Genomic DNA, 22,273 nt, shown 5'->3' with positions numbered 1-22,273 from the left:
GGGGTGTTGATATCAATTGAATAAATTAATTGGTACAATGTCCTATATTCTTCAGTGTTGTTGTTGGACATTTTCCGAACACACTGTATGTAAGGAAATGTGTGTGAATTTTATGTAATTTTTTTCTTGCTCCCAAGTGCAAAATTATCTTTTATATTAAAAATTACATCTAAGATGTTGAACGATTATATAATTTACATTTTATATAGTCAAAAAAGGTCTAGTCACCTACATCTTACTTCTACGGGCTTTTGGTGTCACTCAATGCTGATGGTTCTATTTTTTTTTACATGCCTTTATACCCAAGGGATAATATGTACAATTCTTTTGTTGGTGTCAATTTAGTTTTAGCTTCTTTCTCATACAATTCAAACAATAGTAAAAGCATGTTCAGAAGACAAAAACATACAAGCTATTTCTACTGAAATAAATTGAAGAGTGTGATCTCAAAACTCATTCAGTCCAAATGGCCATTTTTAAGATTTATACATACAGTATATATCAGTGTTGATTTTATTGACCTCTTATATTACGGCACAGAGCATAATTTCTCAGGAGAAAGAAAAAATTAATTAATAATCAATAGGCCTACTATGATCCTCGATGATGTCATTTATGTTCATCATATTCACCAACGTTTTCTACTGAATTACCTCATATTCTTATTTAGGTCTATTGATATTTAATTTTTTTTTTCCTACTGAAAAATTATGCTCTGTACCAGTGCTATCATGGTAATTTTTTTCTTGACCATACGCCACTCTGTTTATTTTTCTCCCTTGAAATATATTTTACTCTCCTCTCTCTCTATACCTCTCCGACCGTCATTTAATAGTTCTTTTAACATATATTTTAAGACGCTTCATCAACTGCGATGGTTGTATTTGCTGTTAATGGGTTTGTGGAAAAACCCCGGAAAAAACCTCAACCAGGTAACTTATCCCAACTAGGAGTTGAACCCGGTCCCGCTTGTTTCACAGTCAGACTTGCTAACAGTTACTGAGAATCTTTAATTTGAAGAGAGTAAAGAATTATTGTTTTGATTTACATTTTCATAATTAGAAAATAAGAGTGATTTAAAGAATATCCCATGATGCACACGTGACTTGATGAATCTTGGAGCGTGCATCTACAGCACTTGGGTGTTTTTCAATTATACTATTATGGTTCTGGATTCCAGCATTGTAGTGATGGACCTTTTATGATCATAAACATCAAGTAAGATAATTATACTAGGAACAGTAAGTGAGAATCTAGGATCAGTACAGATTTCCGTGTAAAAAATAGATCTCCATGTAGGTCTACAAAACTTAGGCACGCATATGCCATATGGGTCCGTATAGGCAGAAATTTCTCTTCCCCATACAATTCATTAAAAAACTGTAGGTTCCCATACGCAGTATGGTCTCGTATGGGCCCCATGACAGCACTGCTCTGTACTGTCACATAGGAGTTTTCGTAAAATCAACAACTACATATGATTATATACATATATTAATATATGAAGTCTCGCTGTCCTCATTGAATACAATGACTATAAGTAGCCATACTGTAGAGATATCTATTCAAGAAAAATTCGTTCCGACACCGGGAATCGAACCTTTCAGCTCTGTGCTCTGAGCGCTCTTTTCAACTTTCCGGTACCGGAACGAATTTTTCTTAATTTAAAAGATATATGATTATGTTTGAGACCTCTATTATTCATACATTTTCGTAGCTTTCACACATTACCCTATTACATAAGCGAGTTTACTAGACTCCTGCTTGCATTGCAAAAGGACATGGCATCTTTCAATGTGCAGATATACAACTTCCGGCCTTTCTTCTTCCAATCCTGCAGTCAGCTCCTTCACCGTCCCCTCTCCCCCTTTATGCGGTAGCTATTAGGTTACGTCCATTTTCGGCATTTTTCCCTTCAAAATTTTATAGCGCTCCTTCAGCAGAGCAGTGAAACCTGGAGTGAGACAAGTGGCCAACAGGCTTGGAGCTCGATATTTAGTTTTTCTCAGCCATGAACTCCCTTGCAAGAACGCGTTTTCGAGTACCTTTTAAGGTTTCTCCTAGCCCAGTCCTTTCATAAAATTAACTGAACGCATTTTGGGATCATATATTGTAAATATTTTTGCTGAACATTTGTACACAACAGGATTCAGCTAAATGCGTCCTCTTTAAAAAGAAGTCAATCATAACAATAACTAGGGAACATTTGTCTGTAAGTTAAACCTAAGTCTACACCCCAACTCTGGCTACTAGCAACAGGCATCTATAATGAACACCGATAAAAATACCCCTTATTTCTCGTGAGAAACAACAAGTGAATAGACTACAGGACTATAGTAGACTTTATGTTGTCAGCAAACAGCTGGATACATTAAAAAGATTGATTAAACCTAAGTTCATTTATCAGATACTAGGCCCTACTCACACTTTTAAATTGGAATGCTGCAGCCAAAATGATTAAAACCTACTAGTCCATTTTCACTAGGAATCAACAATAGAACTGTAAATTCCAGTCTAATTTCTTATGCAAACGTATTGAAAGGGATACATAACAAGAACTACTTCTTTCTAAATGTACTTCATCACAGAAGAGAAACATTTTAAATTATATACAATTTTAAACTTTGTACCTTTGCTTACCGAGATATTAGTGCGTAATGTATTTCTGTTTCATGCATTTACTCGTATGTTTTGGAATTATATAATAGAAGCTTCAATAATATGGTAGCATTTTGAAATGAATACAAATTTAAATACTTTCAACATATGATAGAAGACATGCTCTCATCTACCACGTTTCATTGTGTCCTGTTCTTCACTGCTCACTATAAATTTATTAAATTGTCATTAAAAAATCCGTCCAAAAGAAACTGTGCTGTTTCGTGAGAACAAAGTATGTACTGTATATAAATAAACCTAAAACTTTTGGAGATAGGACAGAGGACTTCTGAGAACTATCATGCTGCAGAGCCAAGCTACCTACAAGAAAGATGCCACTGTATGTTGCATTCTCACGAACTCTAAAGCTACAAATCTCTCATGGCTAAGTACATTCATGCAATAACACTACAGATCTACCCGTAACATCAAGGCAGGCAGCTCGTGATTGTTAACTAATGAGAGCACTGTCACAATGTACAGAGTGTTCAATTCAATTTTATAATTTACTATTTTACAATGAGAAATGAGTACAGTCCTCAGATGATTAACTGATCTGTTGCTATGTACAGTGAAGCCCAGTTCCCAGGGTGCTTGTTTTCTTGCTCGTTTCCTTGCTGGCTCTTGTGTTTGTTACCATTCATACACAGCTGGCTCTTTTTACGGTTCAAATTGGAAAATCATCTGCTGCTTCATCTGTTGCCAACACTTATGATGAAAAAGAAACTAAACCACCATGAGTGGAAAACAGCTTAAAGTCTCATATTTAATTGCTGTTTCTTAGGGGGGGGGGGAAACAGGTTTAGTTGGAAAAAAACGAACGTGACAACATGGTTCCAGCAGTGATACTATATTATCATCTTTGGTTCCAGCATACAGTCCAACACGAAACATAGCGAGCAACACTTATGATGAAAAAGAAACTAAACCACCATGAGTGGAAAACAACTGAAGTCCTACATTAACAATACAGTAGAACCTCTATTATCCGTGGTAATGGAGGGTGTGGAGTGAACGGTTAATCGAAAAAATCGGATAATCCGTACCATAAAATACTTTCATAAATTAAGTGCATAATACAGTTTCCTAATTTCCTCCGTGGTATTGTGTTTTAACATGTCAGGTAGTGGATCAGACATTCACTAATTTAAGTCTGATTTTCAATGATGGGTTTTAAGAGCCAAGGAAACACTTTATGGCGACTGTCTGTGGAAAGATAGAATAGTACAGGTCTCATGTTGTAGATTTGCATACTTATTACACTATATATTTGTTTTTAATTAAATCGTGCGTGGTTGTAATTCTATTTCGTATTCTGATGCGAGATGAACCACAGTTTCTCTCTTCTAAAACCTCTCAATTACATGCATAATTTTCCGTAGCACAATTCCTTTTCTTTGACACTTGTGGAAGGCATTTTGCATAGAATTTAGGCCCCTCGAAGAGTAGACAATACTGTGTAAGAGTAAAAGTTTGTAAAAGACACTCTATAGAAAAAAACACATTCGTACTAATAACATGTGCAGTACTTCATGTTTTTTCTGCAGCATAAAAAAAAGAGCGCAAGAGAAAGACAGTCGGATAATCCACCAATCGGTTAATAGGGTGACGGAAAATCGGGGTTCTACTGTAGTAAATTTCGTAATAAAGTAATTAAACCAGAAGTGTAAAACAGCTTAAAGTCCCATATTTAATTGCTGTTTCTTAGAAACTAAGGGACACAGAAAAAAAAAAACAGGTTTAGTTGAAAGAAAACAAACGTGGCAACATGGTTCCAGCAGTGATACTATATTATCATCTTTGGTTCCAGCATACAAGCCAACACGAAAAATAACGAGCAACCTAATCTCGAAATTCAGCATGATATCTAACAAAGCAGCCACCAGTGGGCAGGATTTTCAGCAAGCAAGCATGCACAGCTGCCATCAGCGTTCCCAGCATTGAATTCATCACAGAAACAAGAACTATGGGAACCGGGCTTAAGTCATAATTGATTGAAACCATATCAGTTATATTCCATTATATATCATATCACACTGCCTTCTTCTTATTAAGTGACAACCAAAGTGCCTTATTTATTAAATATATATAAAACATATACGTAAACCCTATATAGAGTGTCTCACTCTTACAGGTCATGCTTTACAAGACAATTTATGGGCGCCATAACAAACATGTTCATATGAATACACACACACACAGAACACTCTCTCTCTCTCTCTCTATCTGTACATTACACTCTATATCCCTAAAATAACAGATTTAGGTAGTAAAATAATGTAATTCTGACGCCATTTTCAGCATAACAGTCGTCAATCCGTCAATAACTAACCAGAAAGTTTCCTGCACGATAGATTGGTTGTGGACATTATTCTGCACACTCACTAGACTTGAATGTCTTGCTACTTTCTGGAAATATTTGCAAACCAACGTCTATGCGACTGACATTAATACTAGAGTGAAACTATATCTCGAACTTAACATTTTTTATATATTCCTTAAAATCTCCGAATGTCTGCAGTCGATTTTTATGTTGACCTGAACTGTTTGTATATGAGTGTTTCCTGATGTGATGCCTTTGTTACCACAATAATTACTCATAAGTACAATAGGTAACATATATTACATTTTAATCATCTTACGATCTGTAATCCTCATCAGGTTTGTTTCTTAAATTCTCTAAGCTTCATTTCAATGACTGTGCAACCAATTTCTCTCCTAGTCTTCTAGACTGTATTAGACTCGCATATGTAATCGCTCACTACCAACCACTGCTGCTTAGGCAGTGGCACCAAGATTAAATAAGTGAAGCACACCAATATCCGTAATTTCGTTACCCACGATCATTAATGTCTTTAAAATTCGTTACATTTCATTATGCACGTTACCAATTGCTTAAATTAATTACTTTTTTGTTACTTTCATTACCGGTAGACACCCTGATTACAGAAGGAATAGTTTAGAAGGGGAAGTTAATTCTTTTACATGTTAAGTGATAATTTTACTTTTGAGTGCTGGTTTTACTGTCAGATATGTCTAAAGTTTGACACATTTTCTCTAGAAATAGAATTGAAAATTTTTCTTGAAACAAAAATATTGCCTATGTTAAGGATGCTTTGGTTGCGTCATGTAAAATGAGTCCAGAAGAATGATGTTAAGTTACAAATGTGAATATGTTTCTCATTTTACTACATTGAAGCTCTAAAAAAACAATGCAATATTTAGATTGTCTTAAAAAATCGATTTTAGTTTCAAATAATTACAGAAAAAAGGAAAATATTTGATACTGATCATTAATGTGTGTTATGAACTAAAAAAATATCTGGTAAAATTAGGGACGAAGAATAATTCTTGAGGGGTTTAATTTATCATCACCATAATCATCCTTGCATGTTTTGGACCTAGGGGTCCATTACGGTCTCTATCCAACATTTGAAGGGTCGACCTAAGGATCTCTTGGATGCTGGTTAGTAATTTAGAACCTAACCAGGTATTCTGATATGGTTCATTCTTGTAACACGAGATTTCCAATTTCTTTTATAGTTTTGTATATAATCCATAACTGATTCAATTTCTAGCTCTTTCATGATGTCAGAGTTTCTCTTATGATCTGTTCTGGAGCAACATCTCATACATTTCATTTCTACCACGGTCAATCTTTGTATATCCACACTGCGGACTGTCCAGACCTCACTGCCATAGCATTGTATAGGTCTAGCTAATGTTTTGTAGATTCTAGTGCGAGTGTGTTTCTGTACTATGGTTGGTTTTAAAATGTTATTAATAGTTCCCATTGCTCTGTTGAATTTAATAGTTTTTTGATTGAGGTCTTTTTCTTCTTCATATGTGAATTGCTTTAAAGGATAACGACTCAAGCTTGTTAAAGACTTTAATTTATTTGCCATTAAAATGTCTGAAGACAACTTTTTGACACTAAGAGATACTGTCTTTTAATATTGTTCCAAATAAGCAAAACTACATGTTTCAGTAACTTAAAAACACGGAACCATCACATCGACATATGTGCATATGATAATATAATTAATTAGCCAGTGATGCCAATATTTAGGATATACATTCACATGAACGTAATTATATAATGTGATGCCCAGGAACTGACTTGTAAAGTACGGCCACTTATTCATCTTCCAATAACAGAAAACCAATTACCAAGAAGGTGAACAGAAGCCTACTAAGAACTTATGCATTAGCAATAACAAGAACAATGAGCAATTCAATTGTTCCCATTGAGAAATTTAACTTAGGCAATTATCGTGTATAGTTTGAAAATGAAAAACCATAAAAACTGATGGAAAAATACTCTGGACACTCAGTACAAATATATTACATTCTTTTGGTTAAAATATTTATATAGATAAAGGTGGTATTTTCAGTGTAACTTAAGATCAGTAAACTTACTGTGCTGCTCTTTTCTCAGGCAGTGTGGAATATCTGGCTGAGCTGCTAACATTACATAAATACCAGTATGCTTTAGTTTAATATCACAACACTACTCCATAAATTGAACACTTGAGCCTAGGCTTGCTCCTAAAAGATTCCAGATAATTTAATAATTTACATAGAATAAAACATATTACAAACATTAAAACAAAATTATGCTCTAGGAAATGAAAACAACTTCACATCTTGGCAGTGTTATAGGAAGCCATTTATTTTCTACATGCTTATTCTGAGGCTGGTTTCCGAAACAAGTCTTACTGTAAGACGGGCATCGGTAGGACTCTTGAAGATTCTGCAGAAAGACATGAATTTTGATGTGCTTTAATAGAAAATCAGAAAAAAATTGTTTCTGTAGTTAACAGAAATGTCAATGTGCTGATAAGTAAAAGCTGCATGTGTTTTTGGAAGCATGCGTCGCTGTACCTCCAAAATCCAATATGTGCATTTAAACATAATTATATAGATCTCATGAGAACACAAAGAAGTTGGTACATAGAAAAATAGTAATTATACTCGTAGTATAAGAGTAAAATTAGATTTCATCTGTGAGTGAAAAGTTTAGCACCCGAGACGAAGCCAAGGATGACGATTTCTACGAATGTATAAAATCTCTTTCCTCTCGTATGCTATACATTATTTGATCCATTACTGGTATCTAAATTTAATTTTAAATTGTATGCCTTTTCTTTGTAATGTGCTGTTTGTGAAGAAGTTATAAATGAATGAATGTATGGACTTTATTGTTGCCAATGTGTTGATTGTCATGTATAAAGTGATTTACAAACTTTTAATTCACTGCTGTGAATAAGGCCATTGTTTAGGTTGTTAAGGACGGTCAAAGAAAGACCACTTTAGATACAAGTCATGGATAAAGAGAAAGAATGTGCTGTTGCCACAGAGAAAGAGAAAGAAAGCAAACACTGCATTCACATCACAAGCTTCTGTATTAAATTTGTGTACTATGGCAACAGTGTACATGAATAGCTCACTGTCTCCTTTTTGTTGGAAAAAGCAGTAAACGCATTAAACAATGTTCTGATTTATTCAAGAGCTTGACACCTGCTACTATCAGTTTCTAAGGTAAAATAGAGTAATCTGTGGTACTGTATTGTATTTTGGGAGGGTGGCACTATGACCTAGGAGATCTATTGCGCTTACCCTCGAATTAGACATATTTACAACTCATACAGGTTGACTACACTAAGGTTCGCTGCATATCCAGGTTTCGAGCAGGCAACCCCACTTATCTCTAAACCAGCCCTCTCTATGCATCATCAGTTGGTGTTTGGGGAATAACAGAATGGAGATAGGATGAAATGAAGTTGATGCCAAACATGGGGAAAAGGGAGAATCCCGAGAAAAATTCCAACTACAAAAATTTTAAAATGTTAAAATTAGTCTATAAGCAACTCAGAATGCAAACACAATTTCATTAGCGATATATATAGCATGGAAGTTTGCAAATGATGGAAGCTGATTGGCTAAAATAACACCACGTGACCATATGTGCAGGAACGTTTTAAAATGGGCCACCTTCTGACAAGATAGCCACAATAAGGTCTAAGCCAGGGGTCAACAAATTGCCGGACCTTGGTCCAAATCTGGAGTGCAGCATCTGTTCTTCCAGACCAGTTAACAAGTAAAAACTAAATTTTTTTCTCATAAATTAAATTACTGCTGTCCTAACTCTAAGTGACGTAATAATGTACACATACAATGATTCTACAAATGCATGCACGCAAAAATCTCTACTGTCAGCTCTTATCAAAACACAAATGATATCGCTCATGATAATGTTAGTGAGAACTTATCGTTTCTGTAATAAATTAGTTTATGATTTGTGACTGTCAATGTGCAAGGTAAAATATGGAAGCCAAAAGAAGAAAAATCGACTGTGAAAGTAGACAGCTGTTATCAAAATTGAACGATTTATATTGTTTCACGTTATCTAATCGATGTGGAGCTGTACCAGTTTATTTGATTTATTAACAGACTGTTGGAATAACCAAGAGTTCCAATATAGAAAGGCATTATGACACGAAGCACAAATCATTTGCAGAAGAGTATCCTGTTGGTAGCAGCCTTACTAATTATACCATACCCCAGAGGTTGTGTGTCTACTTATGATGGAACAAGAGAAGTACACTGAAGTCTCTGTATGCATAACTTGGATTCTGAGCAAACATATGAAGTCTTTTACAGACAGAGATATATTTGAGACAGCGTATGATTGGTGTTGCAGAAAACCAAAAAGATGTTATCAATACTTTCTAATGTGTGCTTGTCAGGTTCTTCAAACACAAGAAATACTCATGTGTTAGCTCAACAAATTGAAATTAAACTGAATGAAGCTCTGAAAGTCATACAATTAGTTCATTGCCCAAATCAAGGAAAGATTTATTTGTTGGAGAATATTCTGGTTTCCGATATTAATTCAGTTACAAGCTTTCCTTTTCTTCGTAATTTCTTGTTCAGTTCATTCATGTGCTATCGAAAAAGCAGTGGCAGACATGAGTTTTTCATTCCATACGGTCTAAGTGCCTGTGACTATGAATGTTTGAAGCGAGATAAAAATTCTTTCATTTCTGACAAAAGTGCATAAAACTTCTGCAATATAACACCTTTACTTAATCACGGCACATTGTTATTCAACAGCATTTAATTCATCAAGGAATGATTGAACTTGCGATGCTGAGTGATGATTTTAGCACAAATAAAATTAACTTTGTTATACATCTTGATTACACAACTTTTAACACTATATCACTTCGGAAAACGTATTATCAGTCTTTCACGTGTTAAATTTTAATTATCTTGTACACATGTTTTGGCCTGTTACTGGCCATCTTCAGAGCTGGTTGTTGGTCTTGGCACTTTTTGTTTTGTTTCCTGTGGGGGTGTGTTTGTGCAGTGTAATGTGGAGTCAAAGAGTGTGTGTGTTCTGAAATTGAGTTGTGTGTTGAGAATTTCATTTGGATGTGTTTTTGTGTCTGTATATTTCGTCTTGTTCTAGTGTGTTTAGTTTCTGGCTTTTTGGTTGGATGTGTAGAATTTCCAAGTCTGTGTTGATGTCTCTGTATGTGTGGTTGGCATTTGTGATGTGTTCTGCATATGTGGAAGTATTTTGTAATTTTGTTATTGCTGTGATGTGTTCTTTGTAACGTGTTTGAAATGATCTGCCTGTCTGTTCTATGTAGAAGTTGTTGCAGGTGTTTCATTTAAGTTTGTATATGCCTGTGTGGTTATATTTGTTTGTTTGTGTTGTTTGTGTGTTGAGATGTTTTTGTAGAGGTTTTTGCGTGCATGCATTTGTAGAGTCATTGTATGTGTATATTATTATGAGCTCTGAGAGAGAAACATTTTTAGGAATTTTGTTCTGTTTGCGATGTTGTAATTTAATTTTTTTGAATGAGATTGCAATCTTGTGTGTGTTTTTGTTTTCGTATGTTAGTGTGATGTATTTTCTGTGTTTTTGTGTTTGTATTGTATTAACTTTGTTAATAACGTGTTGCATTACAGTTAGGAATTCAGAATGTAATTTTCAAAAGTAAACACTTTGATAGATAATACAGTGATATGGTATCAAGTGCGGATTAGAATTCTTCAGTCTCTGAACTAAGCTTTTATTTGAACTTACCATGGCTGGTGCACCATCAGTTGTAATTGAGAATAATTTGTATAAACCCCGTTCTAAAGTATGTATCATTCTGATAAGAGCTTTGAACGAGTCCCCCATCATTGTACTGTGTTCTAAAAGAGCAGTAACTCTTTCAAAAATTCTTCCTTTTTCTGCAAATGCACAAATGCTAGTAGCTTAGCATTGTCTGTAAAATTACATGGTTACTCCATCATACACATGTATGTTTTATATGGGTGATTCAAGCACTATGTAAAATTTCTCCGAGAGTAATAAAATGGCCACAAAGGGAAGACAACTAAAGTGCTCAGTGGTACCTGGGAAGATTTCGAATATTTTAAATGTGACTGGTGCTACAGACAGTTCATACTGTATATACCAATTAAAGCGCCAAAAACAGGATGCTGAAATGTATATGAACAAGAAATGTTTTCATGCCATTACATTACATGCAATTTATGACCATTTCACTGACTTTGTACAAGATATCTGAGCTCTCAGAGAAACAAACATTTTTAGGAATTTTAACATTTTCAAACTCTCAACATTACTATCCTAATGATACATTTTTAGTTGGGGATAAGGTGTGTCCTGTATTAGAATTATAATTAAATGACAGTCAAATATTACAAATATTCTGCACAGACTGTTTTAATAAATAGATTTCCCTAACATCAATCTGTTGTGTTTTCACTTGTTACTCAGACATTTTGCTTGCAGGTGACATTATGGTCACCAGATTCAATGACAAGATGACTTGTTTGATTAATTAATTAATTAAGAACTATAATTATAGTACTGTAACTGAATAAATATTAATTAAAATAACTGAATATAAACGTTTAAGATAAAGTCACATCACAAACTTAGCAACAGTGTTATTCTCGACAGACATTCAAGGATTTATCATTTTTGATACTGGAAGAGTACATAATCTATGGTTATGGAAATGACTTGTGAATTAGGCTAGGAATCGATATTGGTTTGCATGATCACAAACTGACAGGTATGTTTTGAAATAAATTCTTTGTGCATTGCTTATTTCCCATGTGCCAATCTCTCATTTAAGTTAATCTTTAAAAAATGCACAAATCAGAAATTGTAGTTAATATATATATTTGTTAATACTATAATAAGAAGCACAACCATAACGCACTGAGGGATCCTAGATTTGGCAATAAATTAAAAAAAATAATAACAATTTTAAAAGTTTTTAATTTTATATGGAGGTTAAGAAAGGCTATTTTAACTCTCATCATTAGAGGGCGGATGTTGATGAAAAGTTAGCTTTTTATTTTTCACATTAGGACGATGCCTATTAATATAGAAATCCTTTCTATGTTAATATCAACGTAAAAAATTAATTTCTTATATTGCATTTTTTGGTCACTTTTAATATTTTGAAGAACTTTCAGATCATTTTGAATGCATTTTACTTCCTTCTTTACACATAGGCCTGTTAGGCTAAATTTTTTTCTAAGCAAACAGATCAGTAGTAGCACTACCATCGTGATCTAAACCAGGCCGTAATGCAGGATGTGTGACGTCACTCGATGGGTCGGGCTTTTCTATTTGAGTATACGGAGCTGAGTGAAATATATTACTTTAATGCGTGTCGGTGCTCAATTTTATTTAGTGCAATGTGTGTATAAGATACGTTCACTTCTTACTGTATAATATGTTGCAGAAATAATTACAAAACTGTGTTATTTTAATGTGAACGGAGTTTTACATGTTAACATAACCTGTTTGCATCAACATTTTAAGTTTGGAATGGAAGCTATTTTGAGATTTAATAAAGAAGAATTATTTATATTGTGATTTTAATTTAGCACATCTATCTTCCTTACTTGTAGGTAGAAAATTTACCACAGTCCCTCCTATGAAATAAGTGTAGGTATGTACGGTTGTGCGTTACTTCATCTGGTAGGTTAGATAAATAGAATTAAATACGACCCAGTATAGTAGGGAACAAATAAATAATACAATTAAATTGTTATTCAATGCAATGTGTGCATAGGTTCCGGCTAGTTCCATTTATTTGTTGCATAATGTGGCAGAAATAATTATAAAACTGTGTTATTTTTATGTGAAGAGAATTCACCATGTTAACATAACCTATTTGCGCCAACATTTTAAGTTGAGAACGAAAGCTATTTTGAGATTTAATAAAGAAGAATATATTTAGGATAAACTTCAGAACACGGTTATCTTCCTTACTTATAGGTAGAAAATTCACCACAGTCCCTCCTATGAAATGTACATACGGTTATATTACTTAACTAGGGTTAAACGAGCGCTGAGATATAATTCCGGTAACTTCTGAACTGAAAACAGTTGAATTTATTCTTTGTGGAGATGCATTTCATCCTCTAAGCAAGGCATAATAAAAGCCTGTACTAACCGAACTAATTAGTATATGCAAGGTGTATGAATACGAAGGGAACTACCTCAGCGCTAGTTTAGTCCTGGTAACATTAAACTAATCAGACCGGAGTACCGTATGAAACAAATAAATACAATTGAAGTGTAAACAAATTGCATTTACAAGCTATACGTAGCGTTATACTTAATTATTGTGCATAATTGCGAATATAGAAATAAGGCAAGTACTGATAGAGTAAACATAACCTATAATGTCAACACATCAAAATATGCGTGCGATGCAACTGAAAATTGTTGAAACGTGCTTAAATGAATGTGCAAGAATTTCGTAATGAAGCGAGCGTGCTTTATTTCAATTAATTACAATACTAGATACTGTAAAAGTAATGAAAACTATAAGGTATAATTTTTCATAATATACTATATGTATCTCGCTTTTAGTTCAAATTGTGTATATTATCAAACGTATTATTTATAATGTAGATTATTCACACATAAGAAGGGCGCAATAATTTAAATTTAATAAAACAAATACGGTAAACTAACAAAAATGGATTAGACAAGAGTAACATCAGTAACGCTGCACTTAGGCCTAATCATAATTTAGTTTACATCCCAGTCAATGTTTCACTTTCACGTGTATATTATTACAACTATTTACTGTTTATAACACCAAAAATTCACTTAACCACATAAGGGCGCAATATTTAATCGAAATAAAGGCAGGTATTACAGATAGGAACTTTGCCTGCAACAAAGTAATTTTCACACCAAAAATAATATTATACCTTACGTTGCAAGTGAATTGTGTCTCAAGTGTCTCACAGTCACTGTTTAAAATTTTACTGACGCGATTACACTGCATTTCAGAGAGATATATGTTATTTTTCATGTACTGCAACTAATTGATATGGTTGAAAGACCGCCCTTCGCGATCAGCTGTTAAGCGAGTCACGTGGTCTGCCTTACGGCCTGTATTAGATCACGACGGCAGTGGTAGTAGGCCTTAATAGTAATTACCTACCGAATAAGTGAATAACAGTGAAGTTTGAGTTTTATAGTTTGGAACAAACTCTGAAGGCTTCACCTCACACAACGGAAGTAATATAAAATGCTTGACAACAGCTTAGTTTAAGTGAGGGCTTTGACCTCTACTGTTCTTTTGTCAGTACGAGGGCGTCTTTACAATGTATGTATGGAAGAAGGGGAACTTTCACCGTTTCCTGGAAAATAGAATATTGTGTCCCCAATATGATTCGAAAGAGATGTACTACAGTATACATTATTTATAACACAAAGATTGCAAGAATGCACACTGCGCCCACAATTTGTTTTGTCATTTACATTCCCCATCTGAAAGATCTGGTAAGAAAAGTGAAGAGCAGGAGGAGAGACGGAGAACGAAGGCACTGACATGGACTACTCCTGATTGAAACACATTGTAAACTTTCATTAAAATATATATGATTTTCCTTTAGTACTCTAATTTTGTTGCATGCTCTTTCCCTTTATCTTAGTCAAATCCTAGAAATTTGTCTCCTCTCTCTGAAATTTGCAGGACAATTACTGAAACAAGGTGACTAATTTTTAAGAAGTTGTGTTGCGAGTACAGTGAATAATATTTAAATATCATTTTCCATTATTTTAAGGGCATTTTATTGATAATTTTAAGTAGATTTGTAGGTCATCAACATCCGCCCCCTACTCATCATAAACCACTATGTGTTCGAGCTGCAATATTTGGCAATGACGATTTATTCTGTCAGGAATCAACTTAGACTGATTCCATACATTGAATTTTAATGTGGGTCTGCTTATCTTGATTGACTTCTCTTGTGGGACACATGCATGCATGCACACACACTTAACATAGGGTTCAGCCTAAAAAAAAAGTCTTTCTGAGCATATTCAACTCCATTATCGATTATCTCTATTAGGTTTCAATATGTGAAACTTTAATCTGACAACATGTGTGGTACATACATCATAGGCCATGGCCATTGCTCTGGGCTGACATTTCATGTCGTGGAGTTAATTAAATTGTATTACCTAACCATTCTGTCTGTGGAACGGCAGTTTTTGTACTAATATACAGTGTGCTGCTGTTACGTCACCTATGCAGTACGGTCGCTCTCTTATTCTACCCATAGTCACCGACTGTCTTTCTCTTTCCCACAGAGTAACAATATAAGATAGCAGTGCCACTAGTTACGTTCCACATACAAAATGGTCACCTAGTAAAGGGACATCATTTTATTTTTACTTCAATTTTTATTGTACCTGAGTTTTTGAATGTACTTCACTCCCACCCCTTCTACTAGTGACTTTCCAACTGATCTGCACACAGAACCAAGACAGCAGTGAGTTAGTGAGTATAGTATGTTTCAGAAACACGTTCGCGTTTTCCAATGACGAAAGAGCTTTCAATATTGAATCATATTTTCGCACAGGTACTGTCGTCCGTTTGCCTATCTCGCATCCCGATTTTCCCCCACTTGCTTCTGCTTGTCCCTCTGTTAAGGGCTAGTGGCTGGGCTGTCTTAGATCTTTTCTGAAAACAATAATTTGTTAGGAATTGGACGTCTACTTAATATTATACAACTGTTTAAAATAACTTAAATAAAAGGACCTTGTTGAGTAATTAACTGTCACGTGATTTTCCCCCCTTTTACGATCCTGGGACATAACCACTTGGATGGACAGTAGATAGCATGTCGGAATAATTTTATCTGTGTGGGTCGGGCAGAAGTGAAGATTGAATTTACAGTACATAAGATACTCTTTTATAGAGTAGATGCAGAATTATTTCAACATGAGTTACTAGTACGGAGGACGAAACTGGTAATAATTGGAATTAGATGCAATAGTCTATAGTGCGATAATATGCACAAAAGAACTGAAGCCTGTATCGAAATGAACGGCCACTATTTTGAAAAATGTGTTCAAATATCCATATTATGATTATTTTTCAATTTAACTTCATTCTCTATATTGTACGCTAATGTGCTGTAGACAGTATAATATACACTGCATAATGAATACGTTCACATGGATAGCTCAGTTCGTGAGTAAAAACACTCATTGTTAATACAGTACTGTATTTTGATTAAACAAAAGCTAATGAAAATTATCAAACTCAAAATTGCGATATTTCCTAGTTTACGTAAACGAATGAACTACTTTTCTTCCCTCCTGTACCTAGTAAAGTGATCTGTATTTTACTCCACTATCATCGAACTCCAGTAGTGTAAGGGGTAGCAAACGGTGTTTCCGGTTCTCGATCCGTTAATTCAAAGGTATAGCCAGGTTAATATTAAAAATGTTAGTAAAATTAAAATGATATCCCTGTATATTTAAGGATGTAAATGATATGTAACTAAAATAAATAAGTATACACACCGTTACTATTACTATATCACTGAGTTACAGCTATCACAAATGGCAAGATGAGAACACCACTTGTTCCCGGGACTTACATGTGCAGTCAATAATACTGCATGCAACATTACATGATGGCATTCTGTGTACACAGTGTACGGGAGCATGCCTCAAACCCAAAATTGCACTTTTCAACAATCCCATGGAAAATTGAGCATGAGGAAGCAACTCTCTGACATTCAAATGGAGATTGTGATCTTCAGACAGATCCATTCTTTCCAAATCAAAAAGTATGGTATTCCTGTAGATTTCTGGAGACCATTATCAGATCATTTTCTGAGATTACATAAATTCTCACTTGAAATACAGTAAAACCTGCCCTTAATGAAATTGTACAGGACCAGGAGAAATTTTCAGTACAGCCAGTTTTCTGTTTAGTGAAGATGCACTATAAAAATCACTGGACAACAATGATTTTGTTAAATGTACAATTTCTGCTGTTTATTATGTAATTTCATCTGCTGATTCTAAAAATGAAGTCAGAATTTTTCTACCACCCACTATTTTTTTTTGTAATTTTAGAGAAATTGATTTATTTTTATTGCTATATTATATAGTCCTTAACATGCTAATAGAAAGAAAATATTTAATTTTATTGCTTTAACAATTGACCTATAACTTTAGATCATTGCTGTCTGTGAAGTCAAAATTCATAAAAATAAATTTTATTCCTCGTAAAACTGTGAGACTTAATATTAATTCTCAGTTGAGTTGGAACTTACATTCATGAAACAAGTTTCATAACCTGTGTTTTCTTTGTCCTTATTTTAAGTGTAGTAAAAGTATCTTATAAGGTGAAACATACCTCGAAATATTGTATATATCACATAAACAATTTTTGTTGCGTTTGTGATTAGTTAGTTAACTTTCAATTTTACTACACTAGTTAAAAGATGTTAAAAAATAGGTGATGACATGAATTGGGGCCCTGAAATCTGTTGTACTCCATGTGATTCTATTAAGTGGTTGGCTCAAAGGATCCCGTTATATGACTTTTCCAGATCCAATGATTTGCCTGGAACCTAAGGATCATTCAACACTGTTAATTTCTAGGAACAACAAATCAGAAGATTACAGAGAAATTGTCAGTGAGCTGATGGGATGTCATATCTCTCAAAATAACTTCTTCGATTCTAATATATTTTTTCTTTCCTCAAACCTTCGATGAACTGGGGAGCGTTTCCACCAGAACTTTTCTGAAATGGAAAGGCACTACCAGGAAAAATGGAACCCAAATATTCTCTCAGACTACTGCTGGACATTCAAAAGAGATGTTTCTCAAGCAAAGTATAGTCTATCTAAAATGTATTTCACACACATTTTAGGTAAATAAATATGATTTTAGGTAAAATGTTGCAAGATATCAATACTAGAAAAGTCTGAAGTACATTTCATACAATTACTCAAAAACCTTGCGTGATAGAAACATTCTGAAAACAGATCTGAAATCAGCATGAAATATGCTATGAGAATCACCTATTCCTTACCTTTTAACAAAAAATATGTTTAATTTTGTTGACCAGTGAAATTAAACCGGGGAATACACGTGATTCAGATGAAATGAAATATCTTACTCTTTTAGTTATTCACGCTATAACTAAACTCAAAGAAACATTACATAAAAGCTCACTTTTTCTTTATCATTCCTAGTAGTCAAGCTGGGTTTTCTGTACTCAGTTCATATTTTTGCTACCGAAATTTTCACAAATACTTTAGCCTGAAGAATCACACTAAGCATATATTTTCTGTACCACAAAGCCTGACATGCGGTGATTTTTCACCCTGACACTAACAAATCACTTCCATACAATTTCATTAATGTCTTCATTTGCAGTTTTCTTTTTATTTTCCATTTGCACAGTTTTTCTTACAGCTTCAGAATGTCAGTTTTATTCTTTAGAGTTTTACCAACATTGAACACCTTCATAATCTGTTTAAGAGACGATTTACCTAGTTCAATCACATGAATCATTTTTACTCTCGTTATAAGATCAAGTACAATTCATGTCTTTGAAGATACAATGACAACTGCCAAACTAAAGTAAGAAATGTACCTTCTCGTACAATATTTCGTCATCACTGAATTATAATTAATAATTCTGTATAATTTTTATTCTCTAAAGCCTTTATTGAGTAAAATTTTAATACAGGTAGTGAAAGATGAATATTGCAGGTAGAGCTGCGCAGTTTAAATCTGAATTCCAAAGATGAGTGACCACTTAATAGTGCAGGAACTGAGAAGAACAGAGATATGTAACAATCAAGAGGCAATTTCAGAAAAAATTCTGTAAGCAGGGTAACAAGCAATAAAACAACTACCAAGGAGAAAGGAAATGTACCTGGCTTCACATTATCTCAACATAAGAGCAAAAACAACTAGATGATGTAGGTGATGATTGACTGTAAAATGTTTCAAGTGAGTGGTTTAATTATGTAAATCCTACTTAATTCTAATTTAATACTAATATGTATACTAATGTGTTTATTTTTATTTTTACTGTGTACATTTTTTTTATTGAATTATTGGCTTCTGTTTTTATGTGATTCGTATTTGATTCTAACAACATTAATATGTATTTCACTATGTTTATTTTTATTTTATGAGGTAAATTTTATGTAACTACCTCTTTTGATCTCATTATGTACCTAAATTGTATCAGTATGTAATTACTTAATTCCGATCCAGTTTTATGTTCAACTGTGTAAGCAAGTTTTAATCCTGGTAGAGTGTAAGAGAAGGCCTTACGGCCTTAACTCTGCCAGGTTAAATAAAGCCATTATTATTATTATTATTAACTATGCTTGAATGCAATTGTTTCTCTGTGGTAACTAGGGATGTCCAACATTGAGACACAACTAATGACTGATTAATGAACACTGAAATTATTCGAAAGTTCAAATATATATTGAAAATAAAATTCTATATAATGTATAGGGTACCTAAAATTTTACTAAATGATACACTTTGAAACATTGGAAATTTTTCCATATAAAAACTTATTTTGATTTCAGTTTCTATGTTAAAGACAGTTTCTGTTTAATCCAGTGAATTTAACATGTTTTTCAGCCCTAAAGTCATAGGACCAGAAAATACTTTCTAAGATAAATTTCCGTTTAATGAAAGGGCATTTTAAGGCAGGTTTTACTGTACTATCATTATTCAGCAATATACTCAAGAAAGGATTTGTGTGTGTGAAAGTGTTTTTTCCGCATTAAAAGCAATTCAGTCAAAGAAAGTGCTCCACTGGAATTCTGCCTGAGACTTTCCCTAACAGAACTTCAAACAGACATTGAAAACTTCTTTCAGGAAAGCATTGCTAATTTTCACATTGTTTCCAATAAGGTTCAGCACAATTAATAAATTATTTGAAGTTTCCATTAATGTTTTATATTAAATGATTTATTTTCATGTTAAACTTGTGAATTAAATTTGTGCGTAATTTATTAGTAGATAAAAAAGGGGGGGGGGCATTATTACAGAAGTGACAGTCAATGCTTCCTTAGATAGTACTATGTTCTGACAGACTCCCAGGTAATCAAAAGTTGGACTACATTGACTTCAGTGATCCCTCATCAAACCATCTCTAAGCTTGTTACAAACCTCGGTATACTGCTATCACAGATAATGCTACGGTATAAGGTTTCTTTTCCATCTGTACTAGTCTTTCATTTGCTCTTTTTACATTACACTTGTTGCTACTACTGTTACTGCTACTATGGCAAATCTTAGCTTAACAGTTCAACTAGTATGAAGATTTCAAATCATTCAAGACGAATTATATAATATTCATGTTGATAATGAAGAAAGTGTCTTCTTTTATGTCATAAGTTATAAAATTATTTCTATATATTGTTCATGCTGCAAAAGTGGTGTATCATGATGTAAAGTCATTAGTGGTTTATAATTGAGTTCCCATACTGAATATTCAATTATATTTGATCTGATTTGTACAAAATACTTTAGGTAACTTGTACTATAGTACTTGGCACAATTACGCTCGTCATTATTTCTTGTTTACCCTGATCATTTTCTCAGCAATAATGTATGAACAATGACGCTCCCTTAACAATGTGTACACATTCACCTCATGAGATTATTTCCTCCATTTACATTATGAGAAAAAAACAAATTAAGTAGCACCAAATGGTATCATCAACATGACTAACTTACTAACTCTACTGTAAATTAAAGATACATTCCTACTGAAATATAAATATTTCTAAATCAGAATTAAGATAAGTAAGTAGACCAAGTTGTACTATGCTAACAGAGACTGCTAGTCCACACACAGTGGATTCGTCTAGCCTTCACACTGCTGGCAACAAGTTAACAGTTGTCTCCAGCAACTGCTCCTCCACCTCTACAAACAGAAGTTTGGCACTTGGTCATTTCCCTGCAGGAAAGACTATGTTTGCAGTTCAGGCGATGTTACTTCTTTGGGAAGCCACAGCTTCTGCTGGCGTATCTCCTTCTTGCACAGTGTGTACACAGCCATGCATCCAAATACAATGCCGAGTACCAGAAAATAGCTACCATAAACCATGAACTGTAAAAGAAATGTAATAAGTTACGAACATTACACTCACATTTATTTAATTAAAATTAAAATAAATTTGCATGTTTCTTCATAAGCTTGCAATGAACTAATATGCAACAATTTATTTCAGCACTGCACTTAATTAAATTAATTATTATTAACAGTTCTGTGTCAAATTTATTGCATTTTGTTATATATATGTTATTATGCTTTGGATATAAACGTTATTGGTACATCACATAATATCACGTTATCATGTCCTGCTTTTTTTGGGGAAAAATCCTGCTTTTTCAGATAAAATTCCTGTTTTTCATTATTCTCATCTGAGAACCATACTAATGACTGTTTCTCTCAGGGTCCGCCACTTCACTTCACTGGAAGCCTTCCTTTCCCACTACAAGTTATTTCTGTTCAGTAGCACCTTGTCAAACCAGCCTTGAATTCCTGCATGTAATTTATTACTCATGGTTTTTCGAGTATGTGGCTGCTCATGGACCGCGCTGAAACCACAAGTCTCTCCTCCACACTGAAATTTCTCTTATTCGCACTCTTGAAATAGCTGGGAATATCAGTGTTTTATGGTTTCCCTCACGTCCGAAAGATGTCTCCCACCATGATCACACCTCGAAATACGTGTGCCAGAGGCTGTAAAAGGGTATCTGTCGGATACAGGGGGGAGAGCCATTAATCCTTCCCATTGAAAGCTTTAAGGAACCAACCTGGACAAATACCCAATGTCCCATCCCTACCTTCCCATGGTGCAGCTGTTAGTAAGCATAATTTTACAAGGGAGGGGCTTCTCATCAATTAGCACTGGTCAGCTTGATGAGTCAATGACTGAATTTGGTATAATTTTCCTCTATCCAATACCTAATTCCCTCTTTACCCTTTCCTATCCAGTCCTCTGACTGAACTCTTACTTTCTTCGACCCCAACGGCATTAGAGCAATCGAGGCCTAGGGGTTCATTTCCCTTTCCTTCCTCCTCTTTCTACTTTTCTGTTCCTAGTGCTGACCTGCTATGGCACTAAAATCGTCCTCCAGTGGCTTAAGGAGGGAAAGCTGGTGATCAACAAGATCTCCCAGCTAGGTCCAATGGACCCGTCGACCAACAGCAGGTGTGGTCCTCCAGACATTCTGGGGGTTGTGTGTGAATG

General features: G+C 34.2%; 1 protein-coding gene across 4 annotated transcripts in view; it reads right to left on the bottom strand.

Moving 5' to 3' along the window:
- Positions 1 to 681: 681 nt before the first annotated feature.
- The window catches only part of LOC138696021 (folate transporter 1-like), a 106,975-nt gene continuing 85,383 nt past the window's right edge, over positions 682 to 22,273 (bottom strand). For all 4 annotated transcript variants that reach the window (XM_069820498.1, XM_069820501.1, XM_069820499.1 and 1 more), the window contains exon 10: positions 682 to 21,126. In XM_069820498.1, the coding sequence (XP_069676599.1) occupies positions 20,986 to 21,126 (141 nt within the window). In that variant the 3' untranslated portion in view covers positions 682 to 20,985. The remainder of the gene's footprint in view (positions 21,127 to 22,273) is intronic.

This window comes from Periplaneta americana, chromosome 3 (assembly GCF_040183065.1).
Source record: "Periplaneta americana isolate PAMFEO1 chromosome 3, P.americana_PAMFEO1_priV1, whole genome shotgun sequence".
NCBI lineage: Eukaryota > Metazoa > Arthropoda > Insecta > Blattodea > Blattidae > Periplaneta > Periplaneta americana.
This window is presented reverse-complemented; position numbering and strand designations above follow the sequence as displayed.